This window comes from Zalophus californianus, chromosome 3, assembly GCF_009762305.2.
Source record: "Zalophus californianus isolate mZalCal1 chromosome 3, mZalCal1.pri.v2, whole genome shotgun sequence".
Lineage (NCBI taxonomy): Eukaryota > Metazoa > Chordata > Mammalia > Carnivora > Otariidae > Zalophus > Zalophus californianus.
Window position 1 is genome coordinate 12359007 of NC_045597.1, and position 20785 is coordinate 12379791.

Consider the following 20785-nt stretch of genomic DNA (forward strand, 5'->3'; position numbering starts at 1 on the left):
GGGGGAAGAGAAGCCATTGATCTTTACTCCTAAAGTCCAACAGACATTTTTCTCTATCTTACTTGTCTACCCTTAGGACACTGACAGAAGTCCTAGGAAAGGTGAATGTGGAAACCAGATTGCAGCTTAGTGTGTCCCCTCGATGCTTCTGTCCTAACTCTATACTGTGATCAGTATTTGAAAACATTTTCATGAAAACAGCAGTATTCCTCAGTACATTAATTAGGACATGTTCCTAATCCCTTACAGTCTTGTTATAGTTATTTATTGCTGAGTAGCAAACCACTCCAAGGCCTAGTAATTTAGGGCAATAATTTATAATTTCTCACAATTCTGAAATCCGATCAAGGCTCAGCTAGGTAGTTCTCTTGACTTGCTGTCTGCAGGGGCTGGAATGCTTCCCCACGTACATTATGGTGACTCTACCACTTTGTCTGGAACCAGCTGTGGGCTGGCAGGCTGTCTTTCTATATCTGGCCTTTCCATATGGCTAGTTTGGACTCACAGCATAGTGGTCTCAGGTAGTAGAACTTTTTATGTGGTGGTTGTCTTCCAAGAGCTGCTAGTTTGCTAAGTTTGGAACTGGCACAATGCCACTTCCCCCTCATTGGATTGGTCAAAGCCAGCCTAGATTCAAGGAGAGGGAAATTGACTCCACCTTTTGGTGTGAGGAACAGCATGCATCTATAGGGAAGGATAGCAGCCATCTATCTAAAACATCCAATTTTATATACAACAAGAAATAGACATAAAAGTAACAGTAAAGAAGTATGTCTCATTTAAGTGAATGGTTTTTAAGAAATGCATTAAGTTTATTTGGATGAAGTCTCCAGGGGAGCGAAGGGCTCTTGTCAGAAAACTAAGCTTTGTCAAAATCGGAGCTAGGACTTGATCAGTAATAGACTCAAACCTAGTATCCTGGTACTGGTGGGTAGTAAATAAACACACAGATGATTGGTTTAATTATGCCCGGCACTCTCTTACCTGTTAAAGGTCAGGTCTCTCTTTAATGATTAAAGTTGGTTTCTTTATAAAGTGAGAGCATAATGGCACTCACTCTGATATACAAGAATCAAAAAGATCTATATCCTATTTCTCTCACCTTAGAGGCGTTTGGAAAAGTGTCACACAATTAAAGTTTCTTGAGTTGGTAATTCTACTGGGAGAATGTTGTAATAAATTTTCTCTTTTGACTAGTGCTGTGATGGGAAATGGGCTGGAAATGCCTCTGACAGTCCCATTTCTTGACCTGAGCATTTCCTGAACATTTTAAAAGTGTAATAATTAGTTTCAAAAATCTTGATAGACCCAAATACATCAAGATAAGTAGGGCTGTAGAGTGAATCCTTCTTTGAAGCATACAGAGTTTCTTGAACAATTCCCCTTTTCTTATATTATCCCTGATTTTTAATAGTTTTGACAACCTCTTAGAATCACTTCTTACTTGGAAACTTTTGGAATAGATTATGCCTCTCCAGTGCTTGTTGTTACATAGCTCTATGGTATTTCATGGGAACAGGTGGGAAGTAAGGGTCACCATTTGTGATATTTGTAAAGAAACCAAGAGCAAGGGCCTACGAAGCCCTTTTGGAGGCTGAATGATTTAGTAATTCACCCATTAAGGACTTAGTGGAGAATGGAGTTCCTTCTTTCCCTTTCTTCAGAATAAGGGGACTTATTCTAAAAACAGGATTTAAGATTACTTTCAAAGATTGACACCATGCAAAAATGAGTAAAATAGGTGGAGGAGACACGACATTGAGAAAACAGGGGCAGGAAATAAAATTAAATTATATATAAGATATAGGCCATGAAGTTTTCTACCTGTGCTGGAGGGGAGGGATCAGGGATTTGACCTTAAGTTTCCTCCAACCAAAGGAAGAAGAAAAACATTTGGGCAAATGCTGGGAGACCCCAGCTTCGGTGAGTAGCCACGAAGAGCTACTGCAGGGTAGATTCTCTTAGCACAATGTTTTCATGTATGCTGTTTTTGTAACTATGATCTGTTAATAGTATCCAAGGATTACAGTCCTTGGGGGAAAAAATCTAGAACATTGCTTTCTGAAGCCTGAGGTCCCATTTGCTCATATTGACAAAACAGTACCTTCCAGATAACGTTAATTAGGGTGGATGTGCTACTGCCTAAAGGCATGAAGCATTTTATTATTTAAAAGAAGCATTAGTCCTCCTTAAACACGAGAACAGTTCTAATGTTTAGGAGGGATGGTAGCATTCACAATTCATAGATCCATTCAACAACTATCGATTGAGCACCTTCTGCTTGTCTGGTTACCCTACTGTTAGGCACCGGGGATGTGGCAGTGAATGTGAAGTAGAAAAAACACTCCTAAAACTTACATGGAATCACAAAAGACCCCAAGTAGCCAAAGAAATCCTGAGAAAGAAGAACAAAGCAGAAGGCATCACACACCGTGTTTCAGGCTCTACTTATAAAGCTGTAGTCATCAAAATAGTATGGTACCAGTATAAAAACAGACACATAGGCCAGTGGGACAGAATCGAGAGCCCAAAATAAACCCAAGCATATACAGTCAACTGATATTTGACATGGGAGCCAAGAATACTGAATGGAGAAGAGACAATAAATGGTTTTGGGATAATTGGCTATTCCCATGTGAAAGAATGAAACTGGACCCATATCTTAAACTACTCATGAAATGAACTCAAAATGGATCAAAGACTTATATTGTAAGACCTGAAATCACGAAACTCCTAGAAGAAAACATTGGAATAACGCTCTTTAACATGGGTCTTGGTAATGATTTTGGGAGGAGGGGGTACGATACCTTAAAAAGCAACCAAATAAAAAGTAAACAAGTGTGACCACACCAAATTCAAAAGCTTCTGCACAGCAAAAGAAACCATCAATAAAGTAAAGCAGAGACAACCTATTGAATGGGAAAAAAATATTTGCAAACCATATATCCAGGGGTTAATATCCAAAATATATGAAGAACTCATGCAACTCAATAACAAAAAAACAACCCACCTTGAAAAGGACAAAGGACCTGAATAGACCTTTTTCCAAAGAAGGTGTGAAAAAAGCGAGTAGTTCATAAAAAGATGTTCAACATCACTAATCATTAGGGAAATGCAAATTAGAATCACAATAACATATCACTTGTGTCTGCTAGAATGGCTGTCGTCCAAAACATAAGAGATAAAAAATAAATAAAGCTATTGGTGTAACACATTAAGAAAGGGAAAAAAAAGACAAGAGGTCACAGATGCTGGCATGGATGTGGAGAAGAGGGAACCGTTGTGCCTTGGTGGTAGAGTTGTAATTTAGTGCGGTCACTATGGAAAACAGTATGGAGGATCCTCAAAAAATTAAAAGTAGAACTACCATATGACCCCCAATAATCCCACTTCGAAGAACATATCCAAAGGAAATGAAAACATTAATTCAAAAAGAATTAAGGCACCCCAGTGTTTATAGCAGCATTATTTACAGTAGCCAAGACATGGAAACAACTTACGTGTCCATTGATAGATGAATGGATAAAGAAGTTGTGGTATATATTTACAACGGAATAATATTAAGCCATAAGAAATGAGGAAATCCTACTATTTGCAACAACATGATGGACCTTGCCGGCATTTTGCTACGTGAAAAAAGTCAGACAGAGAAAGACAAATACTGTGTGATCTTACTTACATGTGGAGTAAAATGGAACAAGACAAAAGTCATAGAAAAAGAGATCACACTTGTGGTTACCAGAGGTGGAGGGTAGGGGTAGGAAGAATTGGAGAAAGGGGGTCAAAAGGTCCAAACTTCCAGTTATAAGATAAATAAGCACTAGGGGTGTGATATACCCCATGGCGACTACCGTGAGTATAAATGATATATGGGAAAGTTCTTAAGAGAGTAAATCCTAGATTTCAAGGATCACAAGGAGAAAGTTCTTTTTCCTTTTCCCTTTTCTTTTTATTGTATTTATGGGAGAACATGGATGTTAGCTGAACCCATCGTGGTTCTCATTCCACAGTAGATGTAAAGCAAACCATCCTGTTGTATGCCTTAAACTTATGTATGTCAATTCTTTCTCAATAAAACTGGAAAAGAAGACATAGATGTGATGAGGGTTGCACAGCAGTGTGAACGTACTCAATACCACTGAACTCTGCACTTAAACATGGTTAAAATGGGGCGCCTGGCTGACTTAGTCGGTGGAGCTCCTGACTCTTGATCTTGGGGTCGTGAGTTCAAGCCCATGTTGGGTGTAGAGTTTACTTAAAAAAAAAAAAAAAAAAAAAAAAAAATTAAAAAAAGACAGGTTAAAATGGGAAATTTCATGATATGTCTGTTTTACACTAGAAAAAGGTGGTTAAGACAAGTAAAAGGCACCGTAATGGGACTAGATCAAGCTCTTGGGGTTGCAGAGTGTTAGGGATTCTGAAAGGGGCCCCTACCCTGCCTGGGGGTGGGGGGAGCAAAAGGGCTCCCTGGAGGGGTCATGGGGCCCCTGACCCAGAAAGAAGGGGGAGCCATTGCCCCGCACACAACTTTGAACTTTCTTTTCTTTTCTTTTTTTTAAAGATTTTTTTTTTAAATTTATTTGACAGAGAGAGACACAGTGAGAGAGGGAACCCAAGCAGGGGGAGTGGGAGAGGGAGAAGCAGGCTTCCCGCTGAGCGGGGAGCCCGATGTGGGACTCGATCCCAGGACCCTGGGATCATGACCCGAGCTGAAGGCAGACACCCAATGACTGAGCCACCCAGGCGCCCAACTTTGAACTTTCTGGTGCCCAAAGGGATCTGTTGTGCGTGACCCAAGGAGGAAGAAGCGCGGGGCTGGCAGAGACCAGAGTGACTGTGTCCCTGTGCAGCCCCGCTGCACCCTGAGGCTGGCTAGCACCTTTCCATCTTGGAGTAACCAAACCCTGTGCCCACACTTTCCTCCACAGACCGCCACTCTGCGGCGACAGGGTCGGTATATGTGCTCCACGGTTCCTGCGGATGCGCAAGAGGAAGCGCAGAGCTTATTTGTCACAGAGGTAATGTGGTTTTTCTACATCAATTTATACCTTATTTTAAAGCCACTTTTCACTAACGCTCCCCCTTCTTTAAATTTCAATGATATTTTCAAGAAAGTGTCAGAGACATAATTACATTTTTGTAGTGGAAGTTAAAATAGGAGAATAGTATAGGGTTTTCAGAGCCTGAAGCTTGGACAGAAATGTCAACAGGGGGTCATTTCTGACGGCTGTTTAAAACATGAATTCTGCAGAACTTAAAGATGTAGAATAAGGAGTAACTCTTATGAACTCACTGGAAATCTTTGGCAGAGGCTTTGTTATTGAGATTATTTTCAGCTGAGACTCAGCACACACATTTATGTATTCATTTACTTCATTTATATGTTTATACTTGTAACTTATTTTCAAGACTAGTTCAATGTTCATGAAGTGCCAGATGATACTGAGCGGAGCCTGACTCTATCTCTGATCAATGTACGATTCTTACCACTCTTGTTTGAACATACAAATAATGATTATCTTGTTATAGAGGAAAGAGAAATTACTGCATTTAGACTGCTTCCCCCCCCCCCCCCCCCCGCCGCCTTGGGGTGTTTGTTTCTTTTTCCAGGTGCTTTTAGATAACATGAACTAATTAGGTCTTTTAATTTTGTTTCTTGAAGTGCTCCTTCATTTAAAAATAATGGATTTTTATCCCTATTTTTCTAATTGATTTTTAAATGATACATATGCCCATCAATAAGTTTGCCCACCACAAGGAAGTTATGCTTATAAAAGTGAAGAGCAATCAAAGTAACAAGATTGTAGTCACAATATTTAGTTCCATTGAGATTTTTGAAAAATTAAATATGTATTTAAAATTGTAAAAGTAATGATCTCTCGTCCTCTGAAAAGAACTTCTTGTCTTACTTTCTTTGCTACTATATTAGTAAAATTAATTCCGGACAAATAGAGCCAGATATGTTTATATAGTCTTAAATGTTTATTTTAAAGCAGGATGTGGACAAACTGTGACGGACCCACAGGCAACGTCTGGCCTGCAGCCTGTTCTTGTAAATAAAGTTTTATTGTAGCACAACCACACCCCTCCGTTAACATGACTACTTTCACATTATAACTCAGAGTGGAGTGTTTGCGGCAGCAACCATGTGACCCTCAAAGCTGAAAATACTATCTGGCCTTTTGCAGAAGATTTTTGTTGACCCCCTATTTTAAAACGTGGAGCAATGTTGATTACTAATTCAGTTCTCCCAATTGCTTAATAGATAGGATTTTGGAGGGACAGCCCTCCATTCAGTTCTTCAATCACCAAAGGTTGAGCAGTAACAGCTTCGAGCTGTGCCTGCTGCAGCCAACAGAACTAAGGCCTCCTGGGACCCTGCCACTAGGGTGGAGTGAAACAGCACTTCCTCTCCATCCTCTGGTCCAGCCGAGAATGACTTAATGGCTTTCTTTTTAAAACAACTGCGAAAACCTTTCAGTATTAACTTCAAAATATTATTGAATTTCGCAAGTTGGAAAGGTCAGTCATGAAATCAGCCAGTCGGATCCCTGTCTTTCTAGAGTTACTGTTCTCTGGATGCTGATTTCTGATGTAACCCCTCATCTCCTAGACTTTCTACATCCCCAGAGGGGTGGGGCTGCTTGCCTTATTCTGTGCTTCAGCCTTTGAATTTAGCTGGTATCTGCTGTGTGCATTGTCAACAGGGGCTTATTAAATGAATGACTCTCTGGCTATCTAACCTGCTTAACTGGGTTTTTTATAGTTTCTTATGACGTAAAATATTTAAACACGGTCATTATCTTTCTTACACGTTTTACCTAAGATATTAAAAATCTGGGCACTCAGGTGTTACATTCATAAGTGCACCGATTGTATACAAGTGTCTGCTTATTTATTTTTTAGCTGGGCAGTTACATGTCATATTTCAGAGTAGGTTTAAAGTCCTGCCAGAGACTTTGACGGTATGATTTTAGTTGCTGTGCTTGTTCAAAAAGCTGAATAGAGAATAGGAGCGCGTGTACAAGCCTGTGTCACACCTGGTCAGAGCTGACTTGGCCGTGCTAATGGACCTAGAGAGAATAGCGGGAAAACCCAAACCTACAGGTAATTCTGAAATCACACTTGGTTTGGAATGTGACTTTGAGTGTGGATGTCTGATGTTCTCAATGTGAAAATGCTTCGAAAATATTTTTGAGAAGCATTTACAAGAATAAAATAGTATTTAAAAACCTTTGTCACTACTTGGCAAAGAGATGATTGAAAAATTGTTCCGCTCCCCCACCCAACTCTGTTCTTAACCCTTCTCTGCTTTCAGAACGATAACATAAAAATCTAATACTGCCTGCCCTTCACGAGCTTGCCTGTAGAGTGCTTAGCATAGAGTCTGGCACGAGAGAGGCCCTCGGCATTGCTGTAGTTATTTTAATGACTTTGGTGTGGAGGGGAGTTTGCTTCGGAAGGCCTTCAGGCATAGGCTGTGAAACGTAAGGTTGGCCTTCTAAATGATGACGTGAAGTAAGCAGAACAGACACTTTGATCATAATGTTGATTACAGCCAGAGTCAAGTCAACTAGGTAAGGCACTCATTTTACTTACTCGTTCAATTTTTTTTTCCACACTGAAGTTTACATATGTGTAGCCAAGAGCTGACTACACAGAAAATCAATTTAGCTGATGGTAACTTAATCACACACTTCCCCTATTGATTTTGACTCATTCATATTTGAAGTTCTGGTGGATGCAGTCTTACAGTCTTTCGAGTCACGGCACTATTCAGTGGATCATCCTGGATAGATGAGTGAAAGACACCATGCTGGTCCGTTGAGTCTGTTGGGTAGTAAGGTAGTTTAATGCAATGTAGGGGATGTAGAAACTTACTTTTTTCCTCTGAGGGTTTCTTCTAGCTGATGTAGGAATTAACTTGATACGAGAAACATTAACAGGAGGGAAGAACCCAAAATTTGATTATGTGCACATGGAGGTCCAATAATGAAACTGAAACCCCAAGAAATGACCAAGGCAGGCAGTTTTTTTACACATTTTAGACAAAAAGACAATAAATCTATGAGGAATTGACAGGATAAAGAAGACAGGTGTTTGGGAGCTTTAATTAGTAAGGAATTCTAAGCAGAATTTAGGCTGAGGTAGTAGATGAGAAAAAAATGATGAGGTTTAATTCTGTAGCTTTCTCAACTTTCAAGTCTCTACCTCTGGTGATAAGGATTTTTTTTACTTCTTGGTACAGGAGAGTAATTTTCATATGGGCGATTTGTTTCTGGCTTTCACGGGGACAGAGGAGGGTCTCAGTGTCCTTTGAGCAGGTTGACTCCCAAGTAGCTTCAGTTCAAAATAAGCAATCTGCCATTGTTGTACATTTTGGGGCAGCCTGCCCTGGCCCCCACACCAGTGTGTAGGTTAGTGTCATGGTAGAAGGTAAAGCTCCCTACTTTGGTTCACACATATGTGTGCACACAAGGTGACGTCACGGTGCCATTGTGAACTGGAATCTGAATCTTTTCTCCCGATAACCTCACTCTGGCCCTTATAAATAGAAGGAAAAACCGAGGGCAGATTTCTAATATACTTAATAACAGAGCTAGTTGTAACACTACTAAACATCCTGAAAGGGTCTTTAGGTTCACCCTTTCTATCCATTTCATGTTCTAGTAGAGGGCACATGACTTCTTAAGAACGAAGGGCTTTGAAGTCAGAAGCAGTACATTGTTTGTTACATAAATGCAGCAACTGTCGTGAAGTTTGTCCCCTTGCAAAATCTCGCTGATCATGAATGATGGTAACTTAAAGTGACCCTGTTCCCAAGGGTAGTGTTTTAGTGATTTTTAAGCTTTACAGGAACCTCTGATGATGGAATTTCAGGCACAAGAGGGTTGAGGTGAAAGAATTTTTTTTTGATGTTTGTGTGGGTGTGCATTCATAAATCTTCCCAAACGTCCTCCAAAAGCCATCACATATCTTTTTTCTTTTCCTCTTATGCTTTTTTTTTTTCTTTTTATCTGTCCCCCCATAGTGCATCAAAACCTATAACTCTGACTGGCATCTTGTGAACTATAAATTTGAAGATTACTCGGGAGAGTTTCGACAGCTTCCAAAGTGAGTAAATGGTCAGAGCCCACAAGTGGGGTCATACACACAGGCAACAATTTTTTGCACTTGAAATGCTTAGGGAGGTATATAACTTCATATGCAATCAGAGTAATTGGAGAAAATATTTCTAGATGGTTTGTATGTATATGGAATAGCTGTTATTTCCAGGGTATTTGAAAGTAGGACTCAAACCTAGCACTCGGGGATTGGTAAATGGTAAAAAAACACATGGATGGTTTAGTGATGGCCAGTGATTCTTTTCGGGATGCCACTGATAAAACACAACAGGTAAAGTACCTTCAGTGAGAAGGAGAAGACAAAGAAACTGCTACACTGTGTTTTATCTTTGAAAGACTATTTTGAAGAGACATAGAAAGCATTTTATAGTGAATAAATTTTAGGTTAAAAAAAAGTAAATCAGGGGCGCCTGGGTGGCTCAGATGGCTGAGCGTCTGCCTTCGGCTCAGGTCATGATCCCAGGGTGCTGGGATTGAGCTCCGCGTCGGGCTCCCTGCTCAGTGCGGAGCCTCCTTCTCCCTCTCCTTCTACTGCTCCTCCTGCTTGTGCTCTCTTGCTCTCTCTGTCAAATAAATAAATAAAATCTTAAAAAAGAAAAATAAATCAAAGAGCAGATATTTCCCCAGACTGTTTTTCTTTACCTTCTTTAAAGTATTAATGCGTTCTGGGATACACCAAAAACAAATGTGTTTAGATTGACTAGTGGTCATTAAAGTGGACCAGATGTAGATAGGTCTTGAGAGGTTAAGTTACCAAATGGTACATCCTGAAATGATGCAGTTGGTAAATTTAGTGTAGCTGGTTATGAAAATCGAAATCAAAATCAAATAACAGTGGGTTATATTTCAAAAGTAACCATCACCAATGAAAATTTTACCTATAATGGAGACCCTATTGATATATTTTTCCTCTGTGTTTGGGGCATCTATGAGTTTGAACCGTTGAAACTATTCTCAGTGGACTTTGCTGTTTGTTTTTCCTATTTGTGTGGTTCAGCCACTCCTTAAGAGTGTTCAGCCAACTTCCCGATTGACTCTTTTTGAACCTCAGCTTAAAACACTCCCTTCCAGTATTATCTTCTCCAGATGGGTATGCTCCTTAGTTCTATATTTACCCAATACGTATTTGGGGATTTTTAAGGTCTTTCCATTTGATTGGATTAACCCATCTTCACTGATAGTCTGGTTTATACTATTCTCCTGGTTATCATAGAACAGACTATGAGATATAGTGAACTTACTGGATGAGATACCTTTACCACTGGTCGATTTTACCTTTGGCATTAATAATTTTCCTGTTGTGTGGTAAAAGAGGGAGGATTCTAACAGTGATTAAGAACATAAATTCTGTACTCTGCCTGCGTCCTCTGCTTACTCTCCCTTCTGTGAGCCTCAGTCTCCTCATCTATTAAATGGTCTTGACACCAGCCCCCACCACCTAAAGGACTGAAGGAGATAATACATGTTGTGAAGCCCAGTGCTTAGAACATACTGTTTAATAAATGTAGGCCGCTGTTACTGTGCTTTTGTTGTTAACACTGTCATCATCAAGACCGTGCCTCCCACTCTAAAGGCCATGATCCCATTTTCCATTTTCTCTTATAAACTTCATTTTAAAAGTTATTCTACCGAGGCGCCTGGGTGGCTCAATCAGTTAAGCGTCTGACTCTTGATTTTGGCTCAGGTCATGATCTCAGGGTTGTGAGATCAAGCCCCAAGTTGGGCCCTGCGCTCAGCACCGAGTCTGCTTGAGATTGTCCCTCTGCCCCTCCCCCTGCTCGTGCTCGCTCTCTCTCTTTCTCTCAAATAAAGAAAATAAATCTTTAAAAAAAGTTATTCTACCAAGTTTTCACTTATTAATACACTTTCCCATTTTTTTTTTTAAAGTAGTCTCCACGGAGCCCAACATGGTGGGGCTTGAACTCATGACCCCGAGATTAAGACCGGAGCTGAGATCAAGAGTCGGACACTCAACCAATGGAACCACTCAGGCGCCCCTACGCTTTCCCATTTTTAATATATCTATGCCAGCTTTTCTACATGGCTTTTGGGGGCTCTCTAACTCTGGAATCACCCACTTTGCAAAGCAGTAATGCCGATTGTTTTTATTCTTCAGCTGAGTGCACCAGCTTTGGATTTGTTAAATGTTGGTTCCTCTGATGGGAGAAGAAATGCATAGATTATAAAACAGATTTCTTTCTTCTCTTTAAAGCAAAGTGGCCAAGTTGGATAAACTTCCAGTTCACGTCTATGAAGTTGATGAGGAGGTTGACAAAGACGAGGTAGGCGATTGCTTGCAGATTTAAAAATTGATTTAGTTTACAGATTGCAAGATTGTTGGAAAATTACCAGCATTTAGCCAAAAGAGGAATTGGAATGTTTCTTGAAACAGGGGAAGAGTTTTTTTAAAATGTATTGTTGGATTGACTGAAATAAGGGCTCCCTTTCAACCTGACTATTCAGGGGTACAAGTTCTTCCTGTCTTGTTTATTTGTTCTGAGATCATTTTCAAAGGCCTGGATAAGATTTGGCAACATTGTTAAAAAATACCAAGTTACTTAGACCTTAAGTTTAGGTTGTTTTTCAACAGGATATCTTGACTGGCCACCAGTAGGCTTTAAATGGCTCTTTCTTCAGTAATGGCTTTGAGTGAAGTATATGGTACCAAGAAGCTTTTCTTTTCCTGTCTTTTCTTTAAACAAGCCCACTCCCCCTACTCTTGGAGAATTGCATAAAGAGAACTGGGCATTAAGATGACTGAGCCAGGGAAACCTAATAAAAAGTCAGTGCAACCTGTTTTTTCATTTCTCATTCTCCCCATTAGATGCCTCATTGTGAGTTGGGTGGGGCGGGTGTCCTGATTGATTGATTGATTGTCAGCTGAGCCATAACACCGGCCATTCAAGAATATTAAAATATCCATGGCAGCAAATTATTTTAGAAACCACTTTTAAAATAATTCTGGGAAGAGTAAGTGGTCATCCAAATGAAAAGATACTAAAAAACAACTTGGTGCTGATTAGTAGTAAGAGGAGAACCAATTGAAATAATGCATGTAAGGGCACACAACAAACTGTAAAATCCTAGATAGGTAAGTTATTTCTTATTGCTAATAATAAGAACATTAAACCACCGATACTAATATTGATCTGGTCTAAACAGAACATAAGATGGGTCTTTCTGCAATTGTCTACTTGATTGCAGCAATAAAGATCACTATTAGAGACCAGTCTTCGGAAATGTGAGCCGGGTAACGGGACTCTGTGTGGCCCTCTCTTGCCACTGAGCACACTGAAGTGTCCCCGGACACTGCCTTAGAAAGGCAAGGAGGCTGGAAGGGAGCAACACGAGAGAGAGCGCGGAGGGCCCTGGGTCAGCGTGTGGCAGCCTGGCCACACCATATGTGTGTGTGTTCACATGTCATCTGTCTGTCTGTCTGATGCACGAGTGCGTGCCTAACGTATTTTTAGCAGCAGCTGGCTGCCCCCTGCTTGTGTCGCTACACCGGAGCCCACAGCTGGAGTCAGAACCTGCTCCAGCGAGTTTTCTTTGTTTTTCTAGCCGGGTCCCTGCACTTTCCTGACTCCCCTCCTACCGCTATCTCTGTGCCTTCTTGTCTGTCTGTCCTTCCGTGCTGTGGCCCCATCCATTTCTTTCATCCCTCCTTTCTCTGTTGCCTCCTGTTTCCTTCCTTTCTTCATTCACCTTCCCCTGAACTGAGCCTCTGGGAAGTTTTCCAGGAATTTGCTTTCGTCCTCCAGTTATAGGGGAGTATAATTTGAAAACATTTTTCATGAAACCAGGCGAGACCTTACAACCTGAGCGGTCAAGTATGGTATGTACTTTCTGTGGCTCATTAAACACTTAAAATAAAAATTTGGACTGGAGCTAGCTTTGCTTTTTAATGGGCTAGAGCTTTTCCAGGAACTTAGGCTTCTCTGTCTCTTTTACTGGCAAGCAGACTCTAAAGTGACTTGTGGCAGATGGTGACTCCAGGGAAGGGGCAGGATGGGGCAACCTGGCACCAATGGAATGATTTTCCCTGTGACCAAACTCACAGCAAGTAAGATTAGTAGTAGCAGGTGCTCGATTGTGGTTTGCCTTCTCTCCTAGGATGCTGCCTCCCTCGGTTCTCAGAAGGGCGGGATCACCAAGCACGGGTGGCTGTACAAAGGCAACATGAACAGTGCGATAAGCGTGACCATGAGGGTAAGGTGGCCCATCTCCCTGTATTCCCCTCTCATTAAACCCTTTCTGCTATAGGTCTTGGGAATAATGCCCAAAATGAATGGGTATGCTGTTCTTCCTGACAAAAGCGACACTGTCTGGTTAGTAAGATGCCTCCCTGGTGATAGACCCCCGTTGGTACTGTCCCACTTCCACCCACTTTCCCTGCTTCACCCTCCGACCACTAGCATGACAAGACTGTCATTGGGCTGCTGTGAAGGTGCAGTTGCCGATGTGGGCTTTCTTCCCTGGATCCACTGCCAGAGTGGCACCTCCAAGCACATCACCCAGGGGCTAAATCTAAGCACTTTGGGGAGGTCTACTGTGACAAAGTCAAGAAAGGCAAAACTTGAGAACCAAAGGGAAAACTGTTAGATTGGAAGGGGGTTGCAAAGAGAAGAGCAAAACTAGCATTAAGAAGCCATTCAGGAGAGAAGGAGGACCCGAGAAAGACCAGGACCAGTAATGAAGAGGAGAGAAATAATGGAAGGGAGGTAGGACGGACGGGGAGATAAAAAAGAGTCCAAGGGAAATGCTGACCGTCATAATCCTGAGGCTGGAAAATCATTCAGTGTCATGAGGCAGAGAAAAGTTCCTGTTCTGTGTGAGCGAGAAACCCTGGGGATTTGAGAAAGTTTCCATCCTTCTGTACTGCATCCCAAATTGGAACTCATTGCGCTGCTTTTGGGTGGTTATGTAAAAATATCAAATTCTGTGGGTGAGAAAAATGACCCATGCATGTTAAGTGAACCACCGCCTCAGAATTTAAATGCTCTGAAATTATTAAAATGTGGTGGAGAGTCTTAACTCACCATTACCTGGGGCGTTGGCCAGAATTGGGTTTGTTTTGGAAAGAATAGAAGTGGTTTTTACATATGTATGCAGCTGTGAGTTATCGACAGACATTGTGACTCTCTTCATTTTGAAATAATAGCTGTGTGTGTATTCTTCTCTCAGTCATTTAAAAGACGGTTTTTCCACCTGCTTCAACTTGGTGACGGATCCTACAATTTGAATTTTTATAAAGATGAAAAGATCTCCAAAGAACCCAAAGGATCGATATTTCTGGATTCCTGTATGGGCGTGGTTCAGGTAAAGATGAATAGAGTTCTATTGTCGAGTTTTCTTATCTGTTAAGAGTGCCATCTGGAATGAGCAGATTTAAGCAAACACTTCCAAAAGTGGCAGTATTGGGGGTGGAAATAGAATGGCTGATTGTCAGGTGAGTAAAGCCTTGTTTTTCATCATGATGGAAGCTGGCCCATGAAGCCGGCAGAGTTCTGTTGTAGTAGGCCTAGTGCCCTGGCATGCGAGTTCCTGTGTCTAAGATAATGGCTCAGCCGCTTTACAGCTGTGTAACCTTGGATAGGCTGTTAACAAAAGTTTCTTCATATGCAAAATGTGCGTAATGATCATGTTTCCTTAATAGGGTACATTGAGAGGACTAGGTGAATTAATTTGGAAATATCCAGAACAGTTCTTAGCCTCTCACTACGATCATAGTACCAATATAGCAGGGTAGTCAAAAGACTGGGTTTCAGATCCAGACTGAGTTCAAATCCCTGCTCTACCACTTACCAGCTGTGTAACCTTGGAGACATCGTTGATCCTCTGTGCCTCAGTTTCCTCATTTGTTAAATTGGGATAATTGTCAAATATGGTTACTGAGAGGATTAATTAATGTATGTGAAGAGCTTAGAACTGTGCTGGCCGATGGTAAGAATTCAGCCAGTATTGGATATTTTGGTATCATATGCTATATTGCAGTTGTATAGTTATTTTTTTTTTAAGATTTTATTTATTTAAGAGAGAGAGAGAGAGAGAGAGAGAGTGAGCAGGAGTGGGGCAAGGGCAGAGGGAGAGGGAGAAGCAGGCTCCCTGATGCAGGACTTGATCCCAGGACCCTGGGATCATGACCTGAGCTGAAGGCAGACACTTAACCAACTGAGCCACCCAGGCACCCCAATTGTAGAGTCATTCTTAAAAATTATTTTTTATCATGCATAATGTACTCATATTATAACGTACTTATATATAAAAAAAATCAGACCGTACAGATAAACTGGAGGTCCCTCTTCGATCCCCATCTCTCCCTCCCTTCCCCAGAGAGCTGCTGTTACCAGTTTGATGTAGGTTCTTCCATACCTTCACAGAGTTGTCTTTGAAAGCAAGTTGCCAGTTTTCCAATCTGCCCATCCATCCACCCACTCCCCTGCCACTTTCCAGGAAGATCTAAGGCAGTAACATACAAGGATCCATAAAACACAGGATCGCGTGAATTTAAAGTGAGTTTGAAAGCAGGAAGGTGAACAAGGAGTTTGGGTAGGGAGGAGATGAAGAGGAGTTAGCTAAGAAAAAAGCAAAGGTGTTAAAGACCCCTGCTGTGGGTGGGTAGCAAGCTGGGCTCTATGCTTTCTAGCTGGGAGACCCATTCAGCAGGACAGTGCACACGGATGCAAACAATCCAATTAGTCAGAAGCTGTCCGAGTCATCTCAGAATGAAAATCATTCAGGCATTTCTCATGGGGGCCCTCATACAGAGGGCACTGTGCGCTTAATGAACAATCTCCTTGACAACTCCTCACGATAGATGCAGCCACCATTATCAGAGAATTCTTCCTAAAAATGACTCAGTGTTGGCTGATGACATTGGCCTGAAGCTCGGTTCTATTAAGAAAGGTTGTTTTGTGGGGCCAGTGTGATTGAGGCTGGAGACACAGCTGTCTGGTTTGACTTTCAGGTGTGTGTACTTGTTTATATACTCACATGGGTAAAATTAAATTGCATCTTTATCCCAGTAATACATTCATCTGGGTCAGTCAAACAGTGCAGAAAGGTAACATTGCATGCACGTTCCTGCTTACAACACCTCCACCTCACCCACTCCTCACTCCCCTGAAATGATTACTTTCAACTTTTTTCACTCTTCTTTCTGGGGATGTGCCTCCATAATGCTGGATAAGGCATGTCTGCTGCTTTTTATTCATCAGTTATATGATGGAAGCTGGGATTTTAGCTCCTGCAGCCCTCCCTCCTGCTCTAACCTAGACTAATTGCTTTCTTGGCCTCTGGATAGCCATCATTCTGAAAACTCTTTGCCTTCCTTCCTGCCTTGGATTCCCTGTTTCCAAGATCCTGTGTCTTCTTCAATCTTGCTTTACTTTCTTGTTTTGGAAGAGCACATCCTCCAAGTAGCTTCCTGAGAAATCATGTCTGAGTGGTTAATTTCTTGAGCATTAACTTACCTGCAAATATTTTTGGTTTTGCATTCATATTTGATTGATCGTTTGGCTGTATGTAGAAATCCAAGGTGAAATTTACCTTAGAATTTGAAGACACTCCGTTTTCTTCTGGATGCTCATGTTATTTTGGGGGTCTGATGTTATTCTTATTCCCTGTTCTTCTCCATCTTCTCTTTACCTCTAGTGACCTGAAATTTAGGTTAGTTTGCCTTCATTTTGATTTTTTTGGTAAACTTTTTTTTGTTAAGGCATAACATACAAATAGAAAATGTACACGTAATGAATGCGTGACTCCCACTGCTTCTAAATTTGGATCTCTTGTCTTACGTGCTGCGAACTCTGGGAGAGCTCTCATTCTGGAAACTGTGTCCTGTATTTTGTAGCCACCTTGGTCTTCTTGAACTCTGGTCAGTCTCATTAACTCAGGGAGACTGCAGGACTCTGTCCGGGTTCCCCTTCCTGGGCCACAACCCGGATACCACCTCCAGCAGAACACTGAGGTGCTGCTAGGGCTCACCTCATTTATTTCCCGTCCATCAGGGTCCCAGGCCTGCCCTACCTGTTGTCAAATACCTGAAAACAGTTGTTTCATCAGTTTTGTTCCATTTTCCAGTAGTCACGATGGGAGAGTAAATCCAGACTCTGTTACTTCATCAGGCCAGCAATAGAAGTTGGGGGTCCAGGCTCAGATGTCTGCAGGAGCCAAGCAGGAAAATTAAGTAAAAGAAGAGGCCTGAGTGTAGACTAAGAGGGAATGGTGAGAACTATGACAAACAGGAGCACAAATAGTCCTGTCTCATGGGGCCAGCGCCTCTCAGCTGTGGCTGATGCTGCTGGACAGAACTACCAGCTGAAGGTAGTTCCGGATGATCTGTTTTTTTTTTCCCCCCCAAGAAATGCAGAAATACAATTTTTTACTTAAATCTTGGTGTTTTTAATTATTGGAAACCAATTTAAAAACAAAAAACCCAAAACACTACGCAGGATATCCCCCCTCAAAATGATGGAATACACGAAAGTATATTTGGGCCATAGATCAAGACGATAGGACCAAATACCATTCACTGAAAATTATCTTTGCATCAACAGCTAATTGGCCCACTGGGTGACTCTTGGCCAGGAACTCCACCTCAGCTGAAAGCAGCCATGGTAGAAACCAGATTGTATCAAAATAGTTTATTCACAGTGTAAAATAGGCAGTACCAGAGTGAATTGTCAACGACAGTGAATTAATTAACTTCTTGCATGGGATTTCCAAGTAGGAATTTCATTTGTATTCTTGAGTTGAGAGACCTTTTAAGTTACTTTTCAGTTAAATCTTCTGTTACTGACTTTTAAAAGAAGTTTAAAGCAAAACTAAAGAGTTTGGTCACCTGTATCACAGTGTTTAGGTGATTTTTGCATCCAGCTCAGTCTCTGCAGTGGCCTTCATAACCTTAGCTTCTGACTTCAGGGGACATCTCTTCTTCCTATTCTTTTTGTCCATGTGGCCGATGTTTTTTAGCATTTAATGAATTGTAACCAAGGCTTCAAAAATGTTAAATAATTTGTTTTTACCAGATTTGTTTGTAAGCTAAGTGCCAACAGTTGTGTGTGTGTGGGTGTGTGTGTGTGTGTTTTAAAATTGTTTCTGGACATTGTAACAAAAAAAGTAGTTGATTAATGCTATGGGTTCAAAGAAATGCATAAACTGGAATTTTTAAATAGACCTGAAAGAAATCCAGTGTAGAGTCTTAAGGCCTAAAAGCATTTTCGGACCTTGAAGTTGATTACACTTATTTTCAGATCAGGATGCTGAGGCTGAGAAAGAAAAACAATGCAGAACCAAGGCCTAATGTCTCCCCGACTTTTAACTTGTTATTTTCACAGTTGTGAGTGGGACAGAAAACACATTTCATAGCCAGCCTTTTGATTCCTGTCTGATTCTTGCCCTGCGGTGAAGGGAGGTGCCTACAGCGGGCAGTCTGTGCATGGCAGTTTGTTGGCCTTGCCTGGTGTGGCATCATCCTGTGTGTGTCTGAGAAACACGCTTCAAGGAACACAGATGCCTTGGCGGGGGGGGGGGGGGGGGGGATCAGCCCGTCCCTGCCCCCTACAGGTTGTCCTCAGTTTGTGCATGCAAGGGATCTAATGCTACAGTGCTTAGAGCCAAACTTCTTCTAGTTCTGTCCCTTGGTGGTGGCGGGGGGGGGGGGGGGGGGGGGGGAGTTTTGCTCCCCAGGGGAGGTTTGTTACTATTTGGAGACATGTTTTGATCTTTACCCCTGGGGTTATGCTCCTGGCAGTAGTGGGTAAGGTCAGGGATGCTGCTAAACATTCTGCAGTGCATACAACAGCTCCCACAACTATTGGTCCCGAACATCAGTAGTGCCAAGGTTGAGAAACCCTGATCTAGGGCACATTCATCCTCCATCATTTAATGCATGTGGCTACTGTTTCTGTACTTGGAGCTGGATATTCTTTCATAAGTATAAAAACTGGAGGCACGAGGGAAGGCTGTAGACATAGTGTCGAAATACCTTTGAGGACTCAAAAACGATGGGAAAGTTCCAGAAAAGGAAGTCAAATATATTGATAGATAATGGTTTGGGTTTTTTTTTTTTTTTTTATGGTTTGCTTTTTAAAATGTGACACCATACACTACTTCATTAAAATAAAAAAAGAAGGAGCTGGAGGAGTTGAAAATTTTCAGTGAAATTTCATGCATCAGTAAATGTTTTTTCAAGAGCCTATTGTGTGCCAGGCAGTGTTCTAGAAATACAGATGTGGCACTGAACAAAAGAAATCTCTGCCCTAAGGAGCTCTCCTTCCATTTGAGGAGACAGAAGACAAACGAGATAAATATGTAAAATGCATAATGTGTCAAATGAGAAAATAAAATTATGGAGACAGTAAAAGCAGGGAAGGTAGATAGTGATGGGGGTTTGCAGGGAAGGGGCTTGCATTTTTAAATAGCTTGCCCCAAATGTCAATGAGGGCGCACCCCATCAGCAAATAATAAAGAGAAAAAAATTTAAGGCCATTCCAGTTCTCTTAAAATGTATCTCTTTTACTCCTTTTCAATTTCAGAACAACAAAGTCAGGCGGTTTGCTTTTGAACTCAAGATGCAAGACAAAAGCAGTTACCTTTTGGCGGCAGACAGTGAAGCAGAAATGGAAGAGTGGATCACGATCCTAAATAAGATTCTCCAGCTCAACTTTGAAGCTGCAATGCAAGAAAAGCGAAATGGAGACTCTCATGAAGGTAAGTAGATCCAGCTTTCTCCAGGTACATGCACTTTGTTGGTGTCTTTAATTTTGTCAGAGGGCATGGAAAGTGGATGTATTGCACAGGTACATGAGCAGTGGGACAGATGTGAGCTCTCTACAGCAGAGCTTGTCAGCAGAGGTTTTATCACATTGGAATTTACTACCCTGACAACATTTTTATCAGGAAATCATGTAATAGGAAGAACCACAGCTTTGGGGGCAGAAAGGAAGACCGGAGTTCAGATCTCAGCAATACCATTTCTTAGCTCTGAGACCTTGGGCAAGCTACTTCCATATTCTGAGCCTTAGTTTAGCCATCTGTGAAATGGGAATGAAATGGAACTTTCAGGTTGATGGGAGGATTTAATAAGATTGTGTATCTTGAGTACCTGGCATAGAGTCAGCACGTAAAATACTAAGTATAGTTATTACTATTATCATTAATCTTAGCCTTTAGAATTTTAAAGATGAAATTAAGATAGGCAGACTCCTCATTAATTTGGTGGGAAAAATTTGGCTATGTTTTTGACAATTCATGTTTTATTTCAAGGCCTTAGACACATGTTTTATTTCAAGGCCTTAGACACATGATTCTCAACCCTGGCTGTACCTTAGATGTTCCTAGGAACTTTTAAAAAAATTCTGATTCACTTGGCCTGGGGTGGGACCTGGCAGGCCTGACTTTTAGTGGATCTGATGGATGTGACCATGTGGGCTGGTGCTCATAACTAATATTGGTTCTTTTTAGACAGTGTTCATGGTATATCAGTTATTAAATGTTTGACTCTCAACACTGGGCATCAGTATTTTTTTTAAAAAGCTCTGAGGTGTTTTTAATGGGCGTCTAGAGTTGAAAACCACTGCGTTCAAGGGTACAAAAGAGAAATGGCCTTCCTGATTTAAATAAAATACATTCAATTACAAGTGACTCAGGTAATCTGT

The 20785-nt window shown here is 41.3% G+C and overlaps 1 protein-coding gene across 28 annotated transcripts in view; it reads left to right on the top strand.

Moving 5' to 3' along the window:
• The window catches only part of DOCK9 (dedicator of cytokinesis 9), a 283449-nt gene that overhangs the window by 140164 nt on the left and 122500 nt on the right, over positions 1-20785 (top strand). For all 28 annotated transcript variants that reach the window (XM_027590615.1, XM_027590627.1, XM_027590636.1 and 25 more), the window contains exons 3-8: positions 4929-5018; positions 9032-9114; positions 11338-11407; positions 13239-13334; positions 14310-14444; positions 19664-19838. In XM_027590615.1, coding sequence (XP_027446416.1) covers positions 4929-5018; positions 9032-9114; positions 11338-11407; positions 13239-13334; positions 14310-14444; positions 19664-19838 — 649 coding nt within the window. The remainder of the gene's footprint in view (positions 1-4928; positions 5019-9031; positions 9115-11337; positions 11408-13238; positions 13335-14309; positions 14445-19663; positions 19839-20785) is intronic.